General features: G+C 34.7%; 1 protein-coding gene across 2 annotated transcripts; it reads right to left on the reverse strand.

Annotated features, from left to right (window-relative positions):
* Positions 1–2814: 2814 nt before the first annotated feature.
* Positions 2815–27174, reverse strand: LOC131067799 (villin-3). 2 transcript variants are annotated; one of them, XM_058002960.2, is made up of 23 exons: positions 26910–27171; positions 19914–20086; positions 19583–19682; positions 15361–15429; positions 15014–15250; positions 14688–14865; positions 14403–14535; positions 11914–12073; positions 11669–11819; positions 11478–11578; positions 11178–11336; positions 10829–10897; positions 10490–10558; positions 10096–10233; positions 6585–6713; positions 6236–6383; positions 6006–6016; positions 5736–5876; positions 5508–5633; positions 5077–5142; positions 4673–4994; positions 3559–3815; positions 2815–3439 (listed from the first exon to the last, which is right to left on the reverse strand). In XM_058002960.2, exons 2-23 carry the CDS (start codon positions 19967–19969, stop codon positions 3326–3328), a joined length of 2934 nt encoding a protein of 977 aa, XP_057858943.1. In that variant the 5' UTR covers positions 19970–20086; positions 26910–27171; the 3' UTR covers positions 2815–3325. The 2 variants fall into 2 exon arrangements, with proteins under 2 accessions (XP_057858943.1, XP_057858942.1); XM_058002959.2 differs by lacking the exons at positions 2815–3439; positions 3559–3815; positions 4673–4994; positions 5077–5142; positions 5508–5633 and adding an exon at positions 26591–26735 and having other exon boundaries at positions 5763–6016; positions 26910–27174.

Genomic DNA, 27174 nt, shown 5'->3' on the forward strand with positions numbered 1-27174 from the left:
CTATATACCAAGTTTAGTCTTGTTAATGCTATAATATTGCCTTATTTATACTAGCTTTTAGCTTTGAAAATCTTTATTAAGATTTGTAGTTATAAGCTATGAATAAACAATTACACCATATCGAGCTTATTTCAAATGAAAACTCGACATGAAATTTGGTGTGATCATCTTCCATCAATATTACACCTTCAGGTTTTCAAATCCACTTGCTATATATTGATTACAAAGGAGAAAAGGTATAAGTTGGGATACAATTCAAAAATACATCATTTTTGTTTATTCAAAATCCTTAAAGACTTAACAAATTACTTGATAAGAAAAACAAGGAATTTCTCATGGCAAAAGATGTATTGTTATAAAACCACAAAGGACATTGCCAACATTGATCAACAATTGAGTTGACTCTAAAAATTTATAAAATTTGATGTTTTTAAAGAGAATATGGGGATTCAAAACATTAAAGGGAGCACATATAGTTTGGAATATGCCTAGAGATGTTGAAAAAAACTCTCGTCGGAGAAAAAATTGAAACTTAATTATAAGATGAAAAAGTTTTCTAGAGCAACAACCAAAAGATGAAGCTTTAGACCAAGAAAATGAGTAACTATTTGTTCTACAAGTAACACAAAAAATGTTGGGGGAAAAATGAAATAGATATACATCTAAAGCAAAACAACAACAAGAAAAGCCCTTACAAGAAATTCAATATAAGCTTTGCAAGGCCTCCAGAAGAAGTAATTTTTTTTTGTTTTGATTCATAACCAACTTCTTTCAAACAAGCTGAAAAGCTTAATATGTGAAGAAAAATAATGAAAATTGAATATGATGCCTTGGTCAAGTATGACCCTCGGAGTTGGTTGATCCTTCACTCAATTATAAACCCGTTGGTTGATATGGTGCCTTGTCAAGTATGGCCCTTGGGAGTTGGTTGCTCCTTCACTCAATTATAAACTCATTGGTTGCTAGTGGAACTTTTAAAATAAATACAAAGCAGATGGCTCATTTGACAAACACATAACAAGACTTGTCACAAAAGATATGTTCAAACAAATAACAAGACTTGTCACAAAAGATCAAAAAGAAGGAATGACAGAGATGTTTACACCAACAACAAAATGTACTGCCATTTAAACATATTTTGTTGGCTTTACCAACACAAAATAGATGGGAGTTCATCAAATGGACATGAAAACTACTTTTCTAAATTATGTTCTCAAAGAAATGGTTTACTTTTTTAAATTATGTTCTCAAAGAAATGGTTTACTTTTTTAAATTATGTTCTCAAAGAAATGGTTTACTTTTCTAAATTTGACATGGATGGCAATTATTGTGCTGTGCTTGCATGTAATGTATTTACTTGGCAAATAAATTATATGCAGTTGAATCCAGAATTACAGCACAATAATCATCACGAACTGTAGAAATTTAATCTATCTGATGGATGGCAATGTCAAATTGATACACTGTTTAATTGCAAAGGATCACTTCAATTGTAAAGCAACTAACGGGTATCTTGACAGAAGTACCTGGAAGAGAGAAATCTGAAAAATTCGAAAATATGATTGGTCTCGCTGTAACCCTTGTTGAATATAATATAATTACATATAATTACAAATATTAGTCTTTTTGTCTTGAAGATGAATTTAAGGGACGTCTAGAGACGAACAAAATGGTCACATTGATAAATATGTGTACTGCATCTCTTTCTGATTGAATGCAATTTTGGGTTGCATTTCTATTTTTTTCTGCATTTTAGCAATCCATTTACTGCCTGACAAATAGGCCTTTAATGCCAGCCCTTTGTTTTATGGATTTTAATTTCTTGTTTTTCAATTTCAAAACCCAGTAACTGAATTTAATCGATAATTGGAATACCATGTACGCACAATTTAAAGATCAGTCCTACAAGATTCTAATTTTGTCCTAGTCAAGAAAACCTAAAAATCTACTTCAATTATCATACCAACTGATACCGGAGGCCGAAAGAATGTAATCACATCATCTGAGGTTCAAATTAAGCATTTCTTAAATTCAATCGGTATTTTATTATTAAAGTTCATAGTCCTTGCATAAACTTAAGTGGATATTTTGGCCTTGTATGTTTCTAGGCAAAATGCAAGCAAAAGAATCTATAACAATACAAGATTTCTACACTGACATACTAGTGCACATTTTAGCAAATAAAAACTGGCACTCACCTATGCAGCCCAATAAAGACCTGTGAACACAGCTAAAGAACTTGCACGCCTAAAGAACTGTAATTTCCAGGTAAATATGATCATGAAAACACTATAATGTTGTTTTACAGGTTGTGATATCACCATTAATTAATATCTCTATTGTTCTTTATACAGATAGTACAAAGGTACAATATGCTATAGTTGCTGACACCTATTAACTAGCATAAATATACCTGCTGCTGCTACTGGTTCAAATTAAGAATTCATGCAAGAATATTCCGTTCCCATACATTGATAAATATTGTTCATGAATGGTATCTTGTATGTAATCAAGCTTTCCCTTAAGAAAGACACTATCTGGTTTTAGCTTTGGGTTTTGTATCACAAACACCAGACTTTGGGATCAGCAAAATTATTTGCATAATATTTTAGTCTTTAAGCATCTGTCAATTGGGAATTTTCCACTCCATTCTGAACTAGATTTTTTTTTCAAAGACCAAATTCTTTGCTCACGCTTCCAGCATTGCTCTTCCAAATTCATGCATTTTAAGATTTGGGCAATTCAGTCTTATCTTTCCCACACCAAGATGGAAAACTTTTTTAGTATCCAGATAAACATCTTAATGCACATTCATTCTCGTAAAAAATTAAACAGAATGTATTCCAAGGTCCTAAATATACAGTCCAGTATAGGATAAATTAGACCGAACTGACAGCAATACATCTCAATTGAGTGAACTTCACTGCAGAGGCCATGAAGCTCTCCAAAGGCACCAAATACCAACAAAAGATCCCGATGTTACAGCCAATTACTTCCACATGATTAAACTTATCAAGTTTTGACAGATGCATTTACAGATATGTCCTTGAAGTCATTAAGAAGCCTCACAAATACACTCACAAAGCATAATACAAAGACACAAACCTGACAACCTTACAGGCAATGATCCCTTGAATGTTTTGAATCCTAGGAAGAAAACTAGTATACAAATTAAAGAATGGTTGGAAATACATTCTGCAGGTTACTCTTCAGAATCTAAGTGCCTAATCTCTGGACCAGGAAAATAACTGTAAGCAGATAAAAACACATTTAATTTCCGACTTGACTTAAAATAACACCAAAAATATTGACTGTAGGACCTAGGCTAGAACAAATCAACAGCCTTCTTCCGCATATCCTGCTTCCACTTAGGCTGGTCATAGAATTTTTTCTTGTCCATACCAAAAATCTTCTCAAACTCCTCTGATGTTAAATATGCCTGCATCGGATGAAAATCATAAAAATCTCAACTTAGGTCCACACATAAACTAAAATGGTAAAAAATTTGCAGTTCCTAAAACATTTGGCACCGGATTGGTGTTTTTGTAATGAATCTACCTCTCTTTTTTTATGGTCAATTCCAGGAGCTGGATTGGTGGATTTAGCCTTCAGACGCTCATAACTGTAAGTGTCTGAGCTTCCATTCTCTTCTATCTCAACTTCAACCACTTTTGTCTCAGAAATTTCTTCTCCGTTAGTTTCTGAGCTGCTCTCTTCTAATTTTGTTCCTTCTTGGGCCGTTGAATCATCCTGTTTTGATAAGCTTTCCTCTGCTTCAGAACTTACTGTAGTAATTGATTTGTCATCAGGTACTTCTGCACAAGTCAATTTAATTTTCTTGTCAAGTTCCTTAATTTATGAAGCATGAGGCCCACAACTCTATTATAGTCAAAATTCCAAAACATATAATCAAGCTTCTAAAATATTTAATAACTACGTTTGGGAAATTGCTGTAGTTTGTTATATTGGGTCACAGATCTGTGCATAAACATTTTGATTGGAAAATATTGGGAAACTTGAGATCTCAGTATATTCTTTTTGTAATTATAAATTTATATGGATATAGATTTCTCTTAAACTCAGTTTTTTATTTTTGTTTTTGTAATGATATTATCAGTCACCATTTTGATTGGTATATATTGGGATAAATGCATTTGATTCAGAGGCTTCAGATCTCAAATATTTTTTGTTTCATTTTCATCCTCGCTTGCTGTACCTGCAATAGTGGATTTATTAATGGTAGGTACAACTACAAATACATCGGATACGGAAGCTCTAGATCTCAAACATTTTTTGTTTCAATTTATTCATCTATATGCTGTCTTTCTAAGAATCTGACATTACAGTTTGTTTGTAAGTTGGTAGCATAGGCCATTACTGATAGAGTTGTTTTTAGGACACATTTTCCTCTAAATTTATTTTATTTAAATAACAATAGGCAACATATAGAATTAGATAAATATAATGCAACTATACAAAAAAATCAAACAAATAAAAAAGAAAACCTATCTTTGGATAAATCTATGTAAAATACATTAAGAGATATCCTTCTTGAAGTGCCTATGTAGATATTTCTAAAGATAGGTATACTAGTGTATGTAGCATGATAACCACCAACTCTATTCTAGTCAATATTCAAAAATATATATTCAAGCTTCTAAAAAAATTCTACCTGAACCTGTCTCAGCAGATGTCTTATTATCATTGACTACATTAGTCTTTACAGGTGAACCTGTTTTTGCCTCAGCATCCAATGCTGTAGATAAAGCTGCAAGAGCAGCTGCTCTCTGGGAAGACTGATTTGAAGTGCCAAACGCTTTTGCAGGTCTTGGTACAGGTTTACTTCCAGTGCTTGAACTGAAAGCAGAATTCAAGGCAGCTAATGCCGAAGCTCTTTGAGTTGGGCCACTTTGCTTTGATCCATTAGAGCTATCAGAAAATGATGCTTGATTCTCTGCGCCAGTATCAGCTGTTGAGACTCGCTTCTTTAGGTTCTGAAAAACAAAGTACGATGTCACTTCAAGAATAGTATTAGCAAAGTGCCTAGAAAAGTATTCATATGAATATATTTATGACCTCAATGGCCTGAATAGGTATTCCCTGTAGAGTAGCAAGCTTCTTTTCAAATGAATTTCCCTGGGCCTGCGCTTTGCTCAAAAATAGTTAAAAACAACAAAAAACTGCTTTTTTTTAAAAATGCATATGAATTTCTAATAAAAGTTTTGAACTTCCACAGTCTAGTAAATTCTAGAAAATCCCAACAAGCAAAAAGTGATCAAGTGATTAAGAAAATAGCAAGTTCAGCTACCATCCCCGCAAGTGTTTACAAAGTGAGCCAAGCAACATCAGGGCAAAGAAACCATCTCTCTACTTCTCATAAACTGACAAATCTCCTTTCAAAAAACAGATAAATCTTCGATTTCTTGACATGACAAACTGAATGGCTGACAGCCTATGATTTAAGTTCAATACATATGTCACTATATGCATGAAATAGAAATACTTACAGCAGCCTTGGAAGAATCCCAAGTGAAATATTTAGTAAAGAAAGATGGTTCATTCCCTTCTGTAACTTTGTACAGTGGTATATCTGGAGATAAACCTTCCAACAAGGCTGCACGTTCCATATACTTCTGAAATACATAAGAACATTTGTATGTAACATAATATGGTGTAACAAAAAAATAATATTTTTTGGATGGCATTTGTTGAAAACTTAAAAGCAACGCTCTAACCTTCCCAATTTCAAAAGCTAGCTGCTTTTCTTTGGTATCAACATGTTGTCCAACCCAGACAAAAACTTCAGCATGTGTATCCAGGATCATGATATCCTCTGTTAACAAGTCATCTTGAGTAAAATTGAAGACTTCAGTCACCTGCCAAAACAGGAGTCATTTGCATTAACTATATACCAATAATATGAAAATAAAAGACGATGGAAACATGGAATAGGCCCATTGTCCTCTATTTAACAAGATAGACATCACATTGTTTGGGAACCGCACCTCCAATTTTCCTGAAATAATTTTACAGCCATAAAAAGACAGGTCAGTTTTTTTTGTAGGTTGTGTAATATCTAGAACAAGTTATTGTAACATACTAGTCTGATCAAAAAGAAGAAAGTTGATTTGTTTCATGATTGTTTTAATTTGAAAGGAAATTCAATTCTGTTGAAAAGTACGGATACACATTTTGACACAGCAGCAAAGACAGTGTTTAGAAATAGAAGAGTTACCATTTTCATATGTGCTAGCATATAAATGAGGATCCTTGGCAGTTTCCTGCACTATTTTCTTGCTTACATATCTCTGCTTCCCACCCAACGCATACCAAAAGCCTGCAGGTTCTGTCCCTTCTTTTGCATGCTTTAAAGTAACACCAGGCTGGCAAGGCATGAACATACATATTAGAGTTAAAAAAGAAATTAATAAAAGGTTATTCTTGTGGTAAATGAATTTGGCAGTTACCTCTACTTTGAAAAATAAAAGAAAACTTCTAAACTTAGTATGCATGGAAAAAGAGGAAGCCTAAAGTTAGTAGAATCATGAAAACAGATTTCAGATCTAGGAAGAACGGAGGCCTACTTTAAGGAACTCTGCAATTCTGGCTGCTAATTGCTGTTGCTCCAATGTGCTTGCATTCCCATGCCAAGTGAAAAATGATGATCCAGATTGTAACAAGAAGCAAGATGTAGAATTTAAAGATGTTCCCACCTGAACAAACAAAGCAATATAGTCATCAAGAAATTGACTGTATCTTACTATCTGAAACAAATTATTATATGAATGAAATGTAATGAACATACCACCTAAATCATGTGTATTAATAAACAGTGTGAAACTAATAACTCATGCTACAAATTTTGAGCCAGTGTAACAATGAGATAGATAACTGTTTCAAAAAACTTGCTGCTTATATATTTGATGTTGATTGTTGTTGAAAGCCACAAAAGGCTGCTATATCTAATATATATCTTGAATCGAAGAAAAAAAATTCCAAGCCTAATAAGTGACTAAAGCAGCCATAGTATCTAAGATCCAAGGTCACAATGAGCAGGTTGTTAATTTCTTTGTAGAGTAGTGGCATTGACAAGCAGCTTAATCTGAGTTTGTAAATTCTAAGTATCATTGATCATGCATCTATTGATTTCTTGTTCTAGTCTAGACAATCTTTCATGAAAGAGCTGATCATTCCATCATAAGAAGCACCACCAAAGTTAAAGGCTTAAAGCAATACATAGCCTATACAAAGTTACATGATCAATGAAGTAGCATCCTATAACTGTACAATTGGATCACTTGATAAGCCTACGAGCATAGTTTAATAACTGAAATCTTTCAAGCAATACACTGAAGAATCTGATCAAAGATAACTGAAATCTTTCGAGCAATAACTTCAGTATGATCAAAGATAGGCCAGATGATATGATTTAAAAAGCATTTTGTTTCACCTAAGTTTCACAGCTTTCAACTTCGCTTTGAAGATTTCTGAAAATCTATTTTTGACTATTTTTTTATATTTCGCATTTTACATTTTTTAAGCCCTTCATATCAGAATTTGGCAATGTGACTGTTGGATGACTGTTGGACAATGCTTATGCTACAGTTCAATCTGGATTGATTGGTTCATGAACTAAGTTTGGTGCATACATGAGCTTCAAATTTTGAGTGGTGAGCTAAGAGTTATGACCCAGATAAGTAGAATTATCAAAATTAAATAACTTCAACAACTTTTTTAGTTTACTGCTAAGGCTTTCCAGTGCATATATGAGCTTCAAATTTTGAGTGGTGGGCTAAGAGTTATGACCCAGACAAGTAGAATTACCAAAATTAAATAACTTCAACAACTTTTTTAGTTTACTGATAAATTTGTCCTTTATTTGACTCCATTTTGAATCCAAGAAGTACGTAGATCACTAGGATGTGTGCTGACTCTTTGATTCTCAACAAAAACCCTAATTTACTATATTTAGTAATTTTTTTGTTTTTTGTACTTCAAGCTATATAATAACTAGATTTGAAACGTGTAGTTAGGGTCAAACACATACATCTCCCTTACAGAGTTTGTCTATTTTGTATTATCTCTCGACTATTGTATAGTCCCCTGAATTACCAGTTTAATTCAAATTATAACTGCCAAAAGACAAGAAAGTATGAAACTAAGTGGAAGGTCAAATGTAAGTCAAGCATGGACATAGTAATTTAGAAATTGTAAACCTAACATTTTAAGTTTCAGAGAAACCCCTATCTATAGTTCAAGATTTAAAAGATAAGTATTTTAACATTATTAGAAAAAACAATCAGCAACTTAGTCTATAATTCTCTAGGGGAATTATTCTTTATAACTTAAACAAGTGACATTAAATTGGGTGAACTTGCATCAATGTAAACAATATTTGACAAAACTAAAAGAAGAATTGCCACCAGAAAGCTTGAGGACAAAATCCAAAAAAAAAGGTCTCCATTGTTGTATTTTACACGTGGGAGCTTCCATATAACAAAAGACTGCCAAAATATGAAAATAAAGATGGTTATGTCATGTGCATAAACAAATTGTCCAAATTCACGATACTCAAAAGGGTAAACAATAAAACCTTTTGATAATGATTTCCTTTCACAATGGTCACTGCTAAGTATATAAATGGGTAGTGCTTTGATTTAAAATGTGCACAGGACATAACTTTGTTTCTATGGCATTCACTAAAAAAATATAGGTTGACTGTCAGAAGCAACTCATGCTTGTGAGTTAGAGTTATAAAATCAAGAGCCGTGGCATGAGAAGAGTGTACCCAACAATCTTCTCCTCTATCCAAAACTACAATGATTATTTTCACTTTGAAGCTTACCTCGTGAAAATTGAAGTGTGATGCCATTCCATGATATAAATGGATGCATGAATTAAACCCAAGGTCTACCAACTATATCTCCCATTTCCTCTTTGGTAACAATAATCAAGTTGCATGAAAGTACAAATTTACAAAAAAACTAAAAGCATATATTGTCCAACAAAACAAAGTTTGGGAACTCATGCACATGGCAGACCATTCACCTATCTGTTGTGCAATCTGAAATATTTTTCCATGGCTGCAAATATCTTTCAGCTGCAACTGAATAAAATACGTTTTATCTCTCTATTTACAATTGTACTCTTTAAACAAAGACAGTCTGACTATTTTAATCCCTAAAAATAAATCTCTAGCATATAGATTTTGTTTAATTTGGTTTACTGTCAAATTCTCAGTAAATTCCATAATTTTGAGTTGGCATTTCTACAAACCCCATAATGAATCATGAATCACTCTTGACAATTTAGCTTTCCTGTCCGTGCTAATTTCAATTCTACTTTGTCAGAACATGAGAGTTACAACTTTTCCACCTCAGAGTCCCTGCAACATGAGTGGAATATGCACGGACAGACCATGATAATTATATGTTCAAGCTGCTCCCTGGCACATTTTTATAATTTATGTGACTTTATGTATCGTCTCCATTTTGAGAAAGTTCCATCTGAAATAGAATTAATCCATCACATAAATAAGCAAATCAATGACACAGAGAACAATGACACTATACCATGTGTGGGATGAATGCACCACCAAAGAGTGTGTGTGATGTTTATATGTTAAAGCACACAATAAATCCCTTGATAGAGGGTCCATGAGTCAGTGCAGTAGTTGTATCTGCCTAATTTACACGTATGTTAATGTCATAGGCATGTTATAAGAATCTACACTTAGGCAGGAGCTTAATTCACTCCTCCAAAAGTGTCTCCCATGTGCCATATATTAGACGAGATTGGCAAGACCTAGCTTACTGCCAAGTCTGACCATGAGGCCGAAACTGAAGGGCTACAAAATATGACATAAAAATTGCATATTTCAGTACAGCTCTCTTTTATCTTTCTTGTACATTCATCCTTCAAAAATACATTCACTTTTCTGGGAATTAATTAAATACATACTAACAAGCAGATAATGCCAAGATGAGAACACTTTTTCAAATGCTGATGTTAATCCCAGATTTAGAAAATTGTTCTAACATCAACAAATTCCACAAAAACAAATAAAAAATAAAGACTTTAGAAATGTATATTTACCGGATCAACCTGCACCGCTTTACTGTTGTGTGGCCCTGAACCAGACACCTGAATGAGGGCTACACAATCACCATTGTATGTATCGTCGTTTACACCTTTATCAGCAATGAATTTTTTGTAGCCAACACTCAGTCCACCCTGCTATGTAAAAGGAAAATGATTACCCATTCCAACCAAACATCATAAAATTGCTTGACAGGATAAAAAGGAAATAATATTTCTCCGAGCTAATTGCTTCTCTTATACAAGTAATAAGGGAAAGCTAATTGCTTCCCTTATACAAGTAATCAGGGAAATCAAGCTAAAAACTAGCATAATAGATACACAGAATTAGGTTTGGAACCAAACGTGGACTATGTGCTTTAAGAAAACTGTGATTGGCTTATGTGCAAACCTTCAGTACAAGCATGTTTGGGAATAGACCAATAAATTCAGCAGGCTCTTTTCCCTGAAGAATTCGACCCTGTAATGCAAATTACACTCCTCAGAATTTTACTGTCATGTGAGTTTGTATCATATAAATGATTATATCTGTGAGGATGAGTTCATGTGCTGCTTTTCGCACATGCTCGAATTCAAAGTTATATACAGAACCTATGAATTCTTAAAGAATTCAAATAAATCTGTAGGCTTCTTTGGAAAAAAATGATTGGCTACTCAAATTGAAACAAACAAACTTGTATTTACTAAAGTATTAAGTCAATAAAATTTCCAAAATTGCAGAAATTCTTGCCTGTACAGGTTTCCCTTTCAAAGAGTTTGCCATTGTGTTTATTAAGCGAGCCACAGTAGTTTGATCTTCCTGAACAAAAAGCAAAGCAATTTGATTGAGCTTAGTGAAAACAAATATAATCAGACAAGAAAACAGTTAATAACTTTCCACTTACTCTTTTATAAGATATTTATAACTGAATATTGACAAAGGTTATGAACTTATGCCATTAGTGCAATATAGTAAAAGGCTAGAAAATAATCCAGTTCCTTTGCGTGATGTGAAATATATATTGCCAATTATTACTATATATGGCATCAGCGAAAATTCCCAAAGAAAAGTACATTAACAGAGCTGTTAACTAACATACCGGTGTGCTCTCCTGCCCCAGCCAGGAACAAAGATAATATCCCTCCTTCCGATCCCCAGAATGGTAAGTATACAAAATGACATAACAATCTCCACCATAAAATTTTCCAATCTCTTCTTTACGAACAGGAGTTTTGGAGTTATTGTTGACCCGCCATACCTGAGAAAAAAATCTATAAATTTGCTTAGCCAATTGGCTGGCATTCATCTTAAGTTTAACATTATTATCTTCCATCATTAAAAGGTCATATCAATGGTATAAAAATAAAAATGATATCTAAAAGATCCATATTGATCCCACCTCCAGCTTTCCACCACCTTCAAGCAAGGGTGGAATCTCTTCTTTAGCTGGAGTCGCCTTCATCATCCCTTTGACATCAACTCCTTGCTGCTTCAGCAAGGCTACAAAGAACAGTTAACATTATCATGATGCAAATCCCCTCACCATTGCCTTTTGAAGACAATCATTGAAAAAGTAATTTATTCACTCACCAGCAACTTTGCCTCTACCATCTTCAGCACCAGAATTTCCACCAGTGAGAGGCCATGAATCAAATTTTGACTTAAAAGTCTGTGTCTCAAACCCTTGAATGACTCGTATAATGCTTGTATACTTTGATCTTTTCTGACTGGATACGAATTCCTGCAGAGTAAAATATCCAAGGTTAAACCCAGCAAGAGCTTTATTCTACTCTCAAACATTACAGAAAATAGAAAGCATGCTAAGAGAAACGTACATCTGCAGCTGAACTTGCAGCTTTCCTCTCCTCCAGCTGGGTTACACGACCCACCCAAACATAGATCTCAGCTCCACAGTCAAGTAAATAACATTTGTTTGATTCCAACATCCCCCGAGACAAGGGTCCTGCAATGCTCTTAAGTTGTCCATCCACAATACTGCGTATGAAAAATCCAAACAAAAACTTAAGTAGGAATATTTTAGTCACTAAAAAAATGGGTTGGTTCTTTTCAAAGCATTGTTTATTTTCAGTGCCTTTTACATATTCTAGAAGGAAATAGTAAAAGTGACTAAAACATCCAACATGTGAGAAACCTTTTATATAGCATTTAAAATACATAAGTATATTAATTTCTTTTCTTGTTTTAACATTTTATCTTGATATACAATTTTTTTCACAATGCACTTCAGACTTGTGCATTTCTTTCCATAGCTCAAAAGGATTCCAAGATAAACATCCAACGTGTGAGAAACCTTTTATATAGCATTTAAAATACATAAGAAAGTATATTAATTTCTTTTCTTGTTTTAACATTTTATCTTGATATACAATTTTTTTCACAATGCACTTCAGACTTGTGCATTTCCTTCCATAGCTCAAAAGGATTCCAAGATAATTCTTCATGAAGCACATCATTTGTTTACATTTCATATTTATAAGCCATTCTCTCATTCATTTCAACAAGGTACTTTCTTGACTTTGATGTAGATTTTTATCCATCCATTTGTTATGTACCAAGATAATCTCCCACTATAGTCCTACCTTTACCCAATCCTTGCAATTCTGTTACCAGATATCAGGGCTCCAAAACTATGGGCAAGCTCCATACATAGAAAAGTTAAGCACATGGAAGCACTAAAATCCAGCAAGAAGGACCTCCACAATTCACTAGCACTGAGGTGAAATCAGAGAAAGGTGTCTGAAAGTAAAGGCCAACAGACATGACCAGCAAAGAGAAGCAGGTGAGACGCATGAATATCCATAATAAAGCTATATGAGAGTAAGATTGGTTAAGAGTCAAGGCACTCAATGACAATCGCACCAACTTACAAGGAAAAGATGAGACCTGTTCACAATACAAAAAGGTCAACAGACTCATCTATCTAAATTTCAAGAACATATGTCCAAAATGCTGTGAAACAAAACAGCAACTACTTATATAAAACCTAAACAACTTCAAGAAAATAACTGCAAGAAAAGGACATGATTAGCTCTTCCCTGTAACATTACAGGGAAAAGCCTTTACAACTAAATAAATTTAGCTACAATCATCCAGAACTTGTGCCCCCAGAGAACAAATATAGCCCATGATGACCCATTGAACACTCTAATCAATGCTACCAAACAAGTAACCAATAACACAAGTCAAATAACCTAAGTTACCAATTTGGGTACGGGTACGGATTCACGGATTCAACAAAAAAATAATAATAATAATTCTTGGGTATGGGTACGGGTACCATACCAGTACGTCCGTACACACACACACACACACACACACACATATATATATATATATGTTCAAACATCAAAATTATATATATGTTTTGATGCATTTCATGCATCATAAAGGGCGAAATTAGGGTTTAGAGGTTAAAAAAAAAAATTAAAAGGTGTTTTTTTATTGTTTTTGTGTTTTTATGACCCATGGGCCCCGTTTTTGGGAACCCACGGGCCTTGGTTCTCCTGGGTCCGCCCAGGTTCTCCATGGGTTCCACCCGCGTCCTGCCCAGGTGGTTGGGTTCTCAGTGGGTCCCACAGACAGGACCCACAGAAAACCCAGCCAGCTGGGCAGGACCCAGGTGGAACCCAGGGAGAACCAGTTCCGGGCAAGAACCTTAGTAGAGACCAACTGATGACACTATGGATGTTATAAATAGATAACCCAGAAGAAATTAACTTGAGATGTTTCTCAGTGAATACATGTTTCAGCAGAATCTAACTGTTGCTTCAATTCGACAGTATAATGGGCTTGTACGTTCTGAGAAACATCCCAATTACACTTTGAAATAAGCTAAACAAGATAGAACAGGTGCTTCTGATTCTTCCCAAATTACCTTAGCCATTCATTAGTTCAAATTTTAATAAATGCTTTCAGGGAATCACATATAAGGTGAATAACAAAACATTAGGAAGGAATAATAAACGAAAAAATTCAGTACAGTTAATCCAGCAGATCTAAATTAGTATGCAGCAAGTTTTTGACAGGCCTGGCAACCCAGTTAATGCTTGCTATTCTATCTTTCTGAATCTCTTAAAGTGACCTTTATGCAAAGATGTTTTTTGACCTGGTAAATTTCAAATATGTGCATAACCTTACTATATTTCATCGTGACAAAAATTGCATCCACCTTTTTTAACAAGTTACCACAACTTGCATGATAAATATTTCATGTGGTAGAAATTTTCAAAGTAGAAATAATAACAATTGTGATTTCACAATGAAGCTGTAAGTTAGTATTTTAAAAATGTTAAAATAAAAGCACCTGTACATCCTTCCAGGAGTAATCTCCATATTAGCATCATCTTCACTGCCAATCTTCTTTCCAATGGGAGCAAAACCTCCAAATAGACCCCAAAATTCCCCGGAGTCAGCTTCTGCTTGAAGTTTGCCATCATCTGAATTAACACAACTTTATAGGATTAAAACCCATAAACCATGAATTATAAAATCATACCAGTAAAAACAGAAACTGAACCAACATTCAATTCTATAAACTAGGTTAGTTAACAAATTGTATCCCAGTGTGATTCTAGTCTCAACCACCTACCAATAATTGCAACTTCACACTTCCCCTCATGGTATTTATCTTTCAAGTATTGAACAACTTCCAGAGCTTTTGCCCTTTCCTGTATATTAGAATTAGACCCATTGAACTGGTAGATCTTTGTCTCAGTGTCCAGAAGAAAAACATCATCGTGATTCAGTGAAGACCGAGCAAACGGGACCTGTATGACCATTTTTTCTACAATCAGTGTTCCCTTTCAAGTAACCAATGACAATTCTATAAAGTTACAGCACTGTTTCTAAGATTTAAGTTGGAAGATATCAACCTTGCACAACCAAAACCAAATCAGACAACATCTAGATGCTTACCTGCTTCATTCGTACAACTCGTCTGCCTTTACATACATATAAGCATGTTTCAAACTTGACTTCCTCTGGCTTTTTGAATCCAGAAGCCACACCTCCTTCCAAAGGAAGGATGCAAGGCTTGAAATATGATAAAAATTTGTCTGTTTCATGGCCTTGTATTTCTCTGTATTGCACAGCACGGCCTCCTAGGGCTGCATCAAGCTCAACTGTCTTGATAGCCGCTGTTCCAGCTTCATCCTACCACAGATGTCAGGAGCATTGTAACTTCAACAACCATAACATTGATGTGCCAGCTTCTTGAAAAGCTCATAAATAAAGAACAAGAAAGATTAAGCTGCATTAGTTACCTGGCTAGTATCTTTCCCAAGCCAGAAATGTATGTCATATTGATAAGTTCCACTCTTTCCAGAAGTTGTCTGAAAATGGAATTGCAGAATTTAGACTCAAAAACATGAAGTATGACAACAACTATTAAGATCATCCAAGCTACATCATAAAACATAAATAGATCAAGGATATTATCCGTTTGCACATCACCCAGACCCTTTCAGATCAAAGGAAATAAGGAAAAGGAGAACAAATGGATGCCCATTATTGGAATATTCAAACAGAGCTAAATAATGTTGAAGAACTAGGTTATACAAGAAAATTAATCTAAGTATTTATATGAAGCAATATTAATATATTTTACTATGAAGTATGTCAAATAACTTCAATTTTTTTTTAAGTTTCTGCATGTCATCAGTTCAGTCATTGAGTAACATTTTTTGTTACTTTTAATGCCTAGGGTCTTATCACAGTAGTTCTCTATTCTAACTGGTTATATTTGCAAGTATAATTGACCTACTTTGGTCATTTGTGGACATTAATATAATTTCTTCCCTTCTTTCTTGATCCCTCATATGCTGGGAAGGAGAGGTTTATTGTGCATGGAGGTTTTCGATTAATTAACACTAGAACTGGCATGTATGAAGAGAACTAAACTGTGATCAATCACAAAGCTTCGTAAGGTAATTCCATAGGGTTGTCTGCTCAAGCTCCAAATTCAAAGCACAAATTCTTCTATAGCCATTATAAAATTCTTCTATAGCAATAATTCAAAAAGGATTTGTATAAGAATTAGGTACAAATTTCCTATTACGCAACATTTTAAAAAGAGATGCCAAATTTGTGGCCTAGAAGAATGGTACAATGTTAAAGTTCTTTAAAGCATAAAATTTTGACATAGGAGATGCTTCATAAAGTTCAACAATCCAAAAAAGACTAAGGAAGAGTTTTTTCTATAGATAATTTAGCAGAGATTCCATGGGAGGGCCAACCTGCAAAAATTAAAATAGCAATATCGTAATAAAAGACCTTAATGGTCAAAAAGTAGAAAAGTACAATAAAACAAAAACAAAAAGGGCTCCTTCTTTAGACTGAACTTATCTCATGAACTCTGCATTCCCAGAGGCACTAAAACAAGATGCCATACTGCCACCCAATACACAAACAAGAGCACACTGCCCAAACCATACTTAACAGCCACTTCAACAGCTCTATTTCCACCCTTCAAAAAATCCAGCAACTTTCCAACACTGTCAATTACACGCTCCCCAACTACCCACCGCAACTTGCTGAGAACCTCCTCAATCAACACCCATACTAATGTCCAATCCATTCTAGCCTTGCACAGTCCCATTCCATCGACAATCCAAAGAGGGAAAGAAAACCCCTCTTGAGATTTCAGTCCTTTTTCCAGGCATGATACAAGTATGGCCATACAGGGCTAGCACAATTAAGTCAAAGGCCACTTCAAGATGGCCCTTAGTATGGGTTGCCTTTACATTCCCCACACCTCTATGATAGGCCTCAACACCTTTAAATCATTTTGTATTGCCAAAGTTCTCTCCTTCACTTCATTCTTCAAAAGAGCAGGTATCAACATCACTGGACCACCAAACCCCACACCTTGCTCTGCTACTTGATTGAGCTCAATTTCCAACTAGGACTATGAAAATTCCTCAAAATGATCTGGACATAGAATCTTTGGGAGCCATAAACTCTACTTACTTTACCAGGGGCACACAGAAGAAACTAACTTCTCCACAAACTTGTTTCAGATACCAGCCTTCAACCTAGGAGCACCTACCATGCCTACACCATCCTTACCCAAAATTGCCTTCATGAATCCTAACATTGTTAGTGCAGAGATGGCGAATATTTAAGAAAGCAAACAATCTATGACTGCACCCTCCCTGTGTAGCTCTTTAGCTCTTCCTAACTCGAACCATGATGCCATTACATATATGCTTCTCAAAACACCACTCCAAAAACAATACGCTATAAGCACCTCCTACCCCGCCTACCACAAACCTCCATCACCAACACTGAGCCAGGAAAATAATATTATAATCTTTATACAAGAAACACATGGCATAGATTAATGATACACCCAGCATCACAGAAAGGAAACTAATTCTCATGCATGTGAGAGTTAATAAGAAAAAATTTAATCCCATTGCCATATGGCCCATATCTATAGCCCTGACCTGATGAGAAAATAGCACATAAGTGGTGGGAGATAATCTACATGCGCATACCTGAATTTAGAAATCCCTTAAAAAATATGAATGCAAACTATACCTAACCTCCATCCAGAATAAAAACAACTCCACTACAATTCAAGGAGACTGAAAGATTAAATGGCATTCCAACTCCCCAAGAGTTGGAGGTATGACTATAGACAGCAATAATTGGCTCTTGACCAATTCCAAATTTTTGACCAATACCTAACACCTCATCCACATAGTCGCTGAGTATCCAATTAGGACTAGTACCGATTTGCAAGGTGTTTATCACTCCCTAAAATCCCCTTCCCCAATCAAATTTTTTGAGTTTTGAGAAGCCACTGCTGCTAAAGCTTCCCACTCAGCTTCATTATTGGTTCTGATCCCTAAAATTAAAGAATCGCATAAATAAAGCTCTTGCTGAATCTCTTTGAGCAAAATTTCCTCCAACCAAACCTGTGGTTGACCCTAGAGGCCCTATCAAAAATCAGTTTCAAAAAAATTACAAGAGGTAGGATCCATTTCTTCTTGTTTAAAAATTAAAAGCATTGTTTCCTGTTTTGTGAAATCTTCCAGTATTGTTTCCTGATTTCAAGCCTTTTGCATTCAACTGTAAGTCTATTTGCATTAATGTTTCAAATCATCATCACCATTCTCTCCTCATCCTGATGATGGATCATTAAGTGTGATCCAAAAAAGTTGATGTAAAAAAACTCAAACAATTGAAATCAACAGCACTCAAAATCATATTCATGGTCTGGAAAAATCATTCTGACTATTATTTCCTGAAACTAAAGAATAATACATAGAGCATGTATTCAAGATATTTGTATTCCAAAAACCTTCTGGGTGTCCAACAGATTGAGATAAAGTAATCCACAAAGTCACATCAAAGGTCAAGCATTGACTTTTGGTCTTCCACAGTTTGGCTTCTTGTAGGAATCTCAAGTTGTTATCTAAATATTAATGCTCTGAAGGAGCTAGATAGTAGAATCAGTTGGCTTAGATGCTCGTTTGACTATTAGAAATGTTCATGGTTGCAGACAGAAATTAGCTATTTATTCCTTGTCCCTCTTTCTGGAAAGAGAGGATGAGTGGATGATTAGACATAATCCTGCAGGGTTATGCATACAGTGAAGCTATCAGCTCTATACTTCCTTTGGAAGCCAAGCTTTTCATAAAAAATAATTTGCCCCTCTCATTAAGTGATCTGTATGATGTTAATTACCCATGCATGTAAGGCAAGAATAACTAGTTTCAACAAAGATATAGATTGTTTGGCCAATGAGGCAAAGACTCAGATGCTTGCAGTTATAACTTATTTCATTGAACAATGATATACTGATAGCTTTCATAGGCTCTTCTGAAGAGACAGAGAATGAGGAGAAAGAGGGTTGGCATAAACTACGTCAATACAAAGAATGACAAGAGTTGAATGGATTCATTTATACCTTGATGGGTCCTACAGACCAATTCAATCTTAAGGTCATTACAAGTCGTCATCATCATTTGCAAAAAGGTCATCATATTTAAGGCAACTCCAACATCTATTCAATACTTATTAACAGGGAAATTCTGAGGACCTAAAAAAGTAGTTATGCTCCAAACGACAAGTATATTGTGTGTCATATGCATCAGAAAATGAGGTCAAAAGAATATAAGAATAATGAAACATACTTCATGTCCAAGCAAGTAACCATTTAATTACTACTGCATAGCAGGGGTAAATTGCATGCTACAGAATAATTTACATTGCAAAGCATACAATAGCCCTTCACATGTTATCAGTTTCTTTTATGAGAATATTAAAATAAAAATGAAATGGTATTTCAATAGAGTACAGTCTTATAGCCATGGCTAAAGAACTAGAATGGCTCAAAAATTTAAAACTAATGTTGCCTGTCCTTTCTCCTATGCAAATGTACCTGACACAAATTTAGTTGATTGTCAAAAAGCAAAAAAACAAGAAATAATCAATACCATAAATAAGACATGATATAATAAATTTCTTGATACATACCTGCAAAACAACATATGAATCTCCAGAATAAAATTTACCATATTCAGATTTTGGTAAAGGAACAGGTTGAAAATTTTCAATGCGCCAAATATCCATACCACTGTAAACAATTTGTTAAGTAAACAAAGAAAAAACAATTACCCATGCTTTTACAAAATATAAAAGATAAATCCCTCGCATGTTATGCTTATGTATAGACTATAATGTAAAATCTTTGTTCCTTATAAGCATGTAGGCAAGAATTTGTTGCCACAAAACAAAGCATCAAGGAATTTGATCCATTAGCCTTTGTATAAGAGAAGCATCCAATTGTTAGTTTCTAAAAGGATACACTTTTTGACCCACTCCTTGAAAAGCAGGATCAATATTTTTCATTGACACAGCCATTGTAGATATTTTCAACTTCCACTTCCTTTTATAGACGTCAAGATCACTTCACACAGATTGAATCTGTAGTGCCTCTGGAGCAAGTCAATAATCAGATGCCTTGTAGAAAAGATTTAACTGTAAAAGAAAAAGAACAATTTTCAGTAGCCTGCAAAAGTAAACCTTGTTATCCACTAAAACCTAAAGCCACAAAAATAACTACAACTGTCACCCACTCAGCCACAAAATATATTGCTTATTTACAGATTCATTAAAGAGTAAACAAGACAAGTTGATATGCAATGAGATACAACACCCAGCTGTTGCCTACAGTGTTTGTGCAAAATACTTGATTAGGCATAATAAGATCTACTCAATTGTAATTAAGCAAATTATCTCAAAAGCTTGGGATAAATCTGTAACCTATGTTGCTGCTCATGTTGAGATGTCTGTAAATAATAAAAGTGTAGGAATAAAATTTTGAGCCTGCTTACATTCCAAGCCTGCGGGATGCATAGATGCAACTCTAGCCATAGAGTAGTTAGAAATCATTTTGAGGATAACTTGATTAGATGAAGTTCAAAAAATAGAGTAAGACCTATAAAATTTTGTTAACACTGAAGATTTAAAACCTTGGGAAAGCAAGCGATATCATTTACTCCATTCCAAAGTTTTATTGAGTGGAGTAATTTTTTATGAGCTGGGAGATTGTGTACTTAACCAACTGCACCAATTTCTACTACTTCAAACTCATTAAGATTCGGATATTTCCAAGGATGTTCATAACAAAGACTATTATTGCAAAAAAGGACATCACTTATCATCCATTAATTACACAACGTTGATGAGGCAGTAACTAGGAAGATCTCTTCCATGCATTATCTCAGATGAACTCACCACTTGATAATAATTCTCGATGACAACCAATCCAACAATTAGTTTCCTATTCTTTGCATTATGAACTTTGCGAAGGAATTTACAATGATAAATATTTCTCAGAGATAGATTGGTGTTTTAAATATGTCATCAAATATTTGTTATCCCTGATTTTGCTACTGATTGATGAGTAATTGTTAGTTGTTTAGCCTGTCTTGATTGCCATCACTATTTCCTCTATGATCTCTCTTATAATAGAAGATTCACTGAAAGAATGCAAGCATAATTAGGCATGTTCCAATCATCAAAAATCATTATTAATATGCGGTAGCTAAACCACAAAACTTGCCAATTATTATAAAATGTGATTGAACAGTGAGTAGCAGTAAGCTTAGATCTTCACTAGGAAGTTCCCTGGCAATATTCAGCAATTGAACATTGAGACCTTGAAACCTTTTAAAGAACCTTTTATTTTTATACACTGTTTGGATTCAAAATTTCTTATAGTTGCCATGTTGGTTTAACAACAATGGAAGTGAGCTGTGCATTCTCAGATAAAAGAAATTCAATGGTTCTTAATGATTCTAAAGTCTCACTAGGGGTAATCTATGTTGTGGAATGCAGAATTAACAAAAATCCAGGGGAATAACTCAAAAAAAATGCAGGGGAAAAAGTGCAAGCAAGTAAGAATGTGTTTTGTTGAAGTTGATGTTATCAAAGTTGTTATCAGAAAAAATCAGAAAGAGACCAGAAGCTAACAATGGCAAAAATCAAAACATCAGAACACGGAATGAACCCACTGACCAGAAATATATCCTTTAAAAAAAACACTTTTTAAATGGGCCATTACATCAACACGTGACAAGGAGATACAAGTTAAATATTTCATAAGAGGGACTCGGAAACTGCAAATCTCCTTACATCAAAAGAAATTACAAATCTCTTAATGACACAGAAACCACAAGCATTTATTAAGAAGGCTAACTCCACAAGAACTATATGTGTCAAGGCACAAACCCTGCATAGAAGTGGCTCTTCGCATTTCACCAAAATGCAGTTATGATCATTGAATCAAGAAAGTTCTCCTGACATGGACATTAAGATAAGCAACCATTATAAATAGAAGATATTAGTTGATAAGCACTGAAAGGATTGGAAGAGTAGAATCTGAAGTCCTTTATCCACCCAAACTCTTTGTATCCAATTCAGACATTATGTATAATGAAATCAAAACCAATTAAGGCTTTAGGAAACTAATTCTGCTCTGGGCCCTAGGCAAAATTGTGCCAATGCTGATATGAAGCTTGCAAGAGCAACAAATAAATCCATCTCAAGGTCCTGCATAAGCATATATGCTAAGAGGAAGATAACTTATCAGCTAGTCCTACAAGGCATGTTGCCTCTTTGAATTCACCAAATGTAGATGGTATAGGATCAAAGACATCAATATTGTAAAATAAAGAGTAAAGGAAACTAATTCTGCTCTGGGCCCTAGTCAAAATTGTGCCAATGCCGATATGAAGCTTGCAAGAGCAACAAATAAATCCATCTCAAGGTCCTGCATAAGCATATATGCTAAGAGGAAGATAACTTATCAGCTAGTCCTACAAGGCATGTTGCCTCTTTGAATTCACCAAATGTAGATGGTATAGGATCAAAGACATCAATATTGTAAAATAAAGAGTAAAGGAAACTAATTCTGCTCTGGGCCCTAGGCAAAATTGTGCCAGTGCCGATATGAAGCTTGCAAGAGCAACAAATAAATCCATCTCAAGGTCCTGCATAAGCATATATGCTAAGAGGAAGATAACTTATCAGCTAGTCCTACAAGGCATGTTGCCTCTTTGAATTCACCAAATGTAGATGGTATAGGATCAAAGACATCAATATTGTAAAATAAAGAGTAACTAATTAGGAGACATATTATGCTTCCAATTGACTGACCTTACAAGGCTTCCCAAATGTCTTGGTAATGATGCTTGATTTAATATTTGAGTAACAGTGTAATGGTATTTTTGTATTTAAGTAATCCAAAAATCACCTCAAGAGATGGAAGTGAGTTTCTTTTCTTGTCAATAAGGGATCAGAAGGTGCTCAAAGAACTCTCTATCCCATTCTCCAACTGTATATCTCTCTTAATGCCTCCTTTTCGCATACCTGTAGTCTATGACTCTATAGACTCTATACACCTTAATTAAAGCTCAAGTTTAATGTGAGCTCCAATTTAGAGAACATCCATCATATTTTCTTGAATGATTTTCCCATTCTTAATGTAGATATAGGCCATCTCACACATTTCTTCATTCAAAATTTTAATGTGATATTAGGCTCTCAATGGGAAAGAGGATACCCAAGGATGAAATGGAAGATAACACACAAAATTATCCTCCCACATACCAACCATTTTCCTTGTCCTAGAATCAATGGGCAAGCAGACACTTTTAAGCTAGTCTGCAAGTTTTTCTAACTCTTTTGGGATCTTAACTTCTTGCCCATTCTCCTGCCAGCTAAACTTGTTTCATGCACTTTACATTTATTTTCTTTCTCATGGTAATATTCAGGTCTAAATCCTTTCTTCCCCTTTTTTTCTCATGGAAACACACCCACAGCTGTTTGGTACAAACTATTCTTCAATTTCAACCACTTGCTCACCGTGATAGATTTGATACTTACAACGATATTACCATTCCAGTGTTTATCCAACATGTAATTAAGGTCTCTTTCTGAAATTCTCAAAACGAAACAAGTATTAACTAAGAATAGTTGATATTTACAACTGTTTTCTTCTTCAGTGCTAAATATGGAATGCTGAAATAGCATTTTGTCAGAAAGTGAGAATTGTCTAAGTTCAGGCTAACATGTTGTTGTTATACAGAGCTGAGAAAGGTTTAAGGAAAATCTAATGACGACTTTCTTCTGTAGTGCTAAAAAAAGGCAAGAAAAAACCTTTCATCAGAATTCAACTGAAATGGGTCAGCAGATTTTACCTGAGTACAGGTTCTGGAATCCTGGTTGATAAGATCTCTCTGAATGATACAGAAATTCCCAAGATTTTAGCTTCTGCAAGTTCTCTGTTGAGGTAACTTGAATTTCTTCCAACATTCATCACAACACATACCTATTAACAATCTCACTAAAAATCGAACCTCGTTATAAATAATGTCTGAATGTTACCCTCGTAGTAACAAGGTCATCTTTTGAATGCATTGCATTGATACTATATCAGAATATATCAAGTGCAGCTATACATGTAACTAAATTTCAATAGCATTGATTGAATACAAATGCTTGTTAATCGCTAAAACAAATTCAAATTCAGGAAACCAGGCTAAAGACTTATTTTAGCTCTGAACCAACCTCCCTCCAATTTAGGCTTCAGCAAAAACTTAGTTGCTATGCAAAAATATATAATTCCAGCTACAGTTGCACAACACTAAAGTTGCTTTGATCTCTGTTGGAGTCACTATTCCTCATAGATCCTCTTGTGATCATTTGAATCTACTTGAAACTACAATGTCGTTGAACATTAACCCAATCACTGTGTTGTGACTTCCTTAAAAAGGAACTTTATTGTGTACTTTATTTTACTGAAATTATCAATGTTAAACTATCCAAACAGAACTTTATATAAATAGTTTGTATCCTATCAAATAAAGCTAAAATTTGATCTTAATCCCAATTAGAAGAATTCACAAATAAGAGGACTGGCATTGCAATGTTTTGCAGGATGTCATATAATATACATTCTTTTGAATTTAATTATAGAAATAAGTTTTAGGTGATGTTTTATCAGGATTCAACTGCATAGTTTTTGGATCAAATTCATTAACTAATATTTCATAAATACTCCATATTTCTTGAGCATGAATGGTCCACTTATCACTAATGCATCTAGGTGATGCTCATAGGGGTGAAGCATCAAAGCTTCAGGAAAGGTCACCCATCCCAGTACTACTCCAAAACAAGCACTCTTAACGATGGAGTTTCCCCAAGAAAAAGCCCACTTAGCTTGCTACCCCATTTGCAAAACCATCAGTAAGTGCTGTGCCTTATGAACCAGTCACTATAGAGCTCCTTAGCCAGTATAAGTCGCCCATCCCAGTACTACTCCAAAACAAGCACTCTTAACAATGGAGTTTCCCCAGGATAAAGCCCACTTAGCTTGCTACCCCATTTGCAAAACCACCAATAAGTGTTGTGCCTTATGAACCAATCACTATAGAGCTTCTTAGCCAGTATAAAGATTATGCTAAATGGCTTTACAAGAATCTATAATAATTAAATCCTATAATGGAAGGCAGGAAGTAACAGAAAAATAATAAAATCAAATAGACAAGAATATTTTCAGCGCTAAGGGTTGGTGTTAATGAAAAATATAATGTCATAAGAAAATACTTAAAAGATGAAAAATTATATGTGAACTACGTCCGATCAGATCTGTGGATGCAAATCAGAACAGACGAATCGAACTTGATATAATGTGATGCTCAACTGAGAAAGAGGATTCAAAGATATACATGTCTGTCATTCACTTTTCATCACGTGGAATCCATAGAAGAACAATCAGGGATCATCTCAATCAACTTTTCTGGATTGACTGCAAGACATCTATAAGCTTGCCAAGTACATATGTTCAGTATGACTGTACCAACAATAGGTGCTCTAAAAACACTATTTTCAGAATACCCAAATCTGAGAAGGGAAATTAATGTTTCAGGCACAAACTAAAAAAGCCAGAATTGTTGGCTACTTACCATGACTGTAGCCAAATTGATTCAGAGATAAAAGAAAAGAGCCTTGAAAACAGAGCCCAAAATGGTGAAAGCATTTTAATACATCTATCAGAAACGTCTAAAATTTGAAACAAATTACTTTTCTCCTTTGATGGCTTTCTGCTGTTTAACAAAAATCAAAAACAAATGCATTTAACATAAAGATAGATCCATTTTCACAACTGAGAGGTAGGATAGCCCACATGACATATCAATCAATTTCGGAAGCAAAGACAGTTCTCTTCTGCTTCACATATTAACAAAGGTGCATTTCCTCATGTCCTAAGAAGCACCAGAAACATCTTAATCCTAAAACAATCGTGGGACTTAACTTTATATTATACATTAAGATGTATCTATTTTCCCAATTAAGATTCCCATAACATATCAATCAACTTTGACAGCAACGGTACTCCTACTCTTTTTCAGAGATTTAAAAAGTGTTTGATTTTGTCATGCCCGATGAAGCACCATAAGCATCTGAAGCCTACCAGATTAGTTTTCTCTGTGCCGAGTTAACATCATATGTTAAGATGCAGAGATTTTCCCAAGAAGAAAGTAAATGGATTCACATTTATATCAAACTGGTGCATTTGTCATGTCCGAAGAAGCACCAGAAACATCTGAAACCTGAAGATAAGTTTTCCAACTTGCTGGATTTACATCATACATTAAGATGAATGATATTTTCCCAATCAAGATGGATATCCCACATTATTTATCAATTAACATTCCAAGAAAATGTACTCCTAGTCTTTTTCATAGCTTAACAAAGTCAGTGCATTTTGGCATGTACAAAGAAGCACAAGAAACATCTAAAGCCAGAAACAGATAAGTTGTTCCCTGTACTGGGATTGGGTGTCTAACAGAAACTACATTGCACACTAACTCGTCCATTTTCCGATTAAGAAGAAGAAAAATCCACGCGTCATATCATCTTCTCTACTTCTACTCTTCTTCACACAGATTAACGAAGTGGGTCTGATCATCATACTAAAACAAGCATCTCCGCCAAGTTGAGTAGTAGGTATCCCAAACCAAGAAGCAATTCCTCAGAAGGAGCCGATATCTCGGAGGTTTAGATGCCTGTTTCATTAAAGGATCGAATCTGGGTGTTGACAATGTATCAATTGGGGTCGCTAGCAAATTGGAAAGCATCATGACATCAGCAAAACTACTATAGAGAGGCTGAAATTTTTCAATTTCAAATTGGTACCAAAAAAAGATTCATCAAGGAAAACAGGGGAGTAACTTTGATTAATCAAACAGATCTAAATGAAATCAAACAGACGGTCCGATGCAGATCAACTTACCAACACTGTAGAAGGATGGATCGGGCGAGGAATTTCTTCGCTCAAAAACAGAAACAAATTCACAGATCTATCAAAAGAAGTTTAATGTTATCAACTCGCTCGCCCGTGTCTAAAGAAGCTAAATGTCTGTCCGATGACGGAAGAAAGGCTGAGCGTCAATTGGGCTTCTTTGGACACGCACTCCAACTTACAGAAATCCAAATCAATCAGGAATCCACAGCAGAGCAGAATGATTTTGATCGCATATGGCAGTATTATGATTATA

Source organism: Cryptomeria japonica, chromosome 3 (genome assembly GCF_030272615.1).
Source record: "Cryptomeria japonica chromosome 3, Sugi_1.0, whole genome shotgun sequence".
Classification (NCBI taxonomy): Eukaryota; Viridiplantae; Streptophyta; class Pinopsida; order Cupressales; family Cupressaceae; genus Cryptomeria; species Cryptomeria japonica.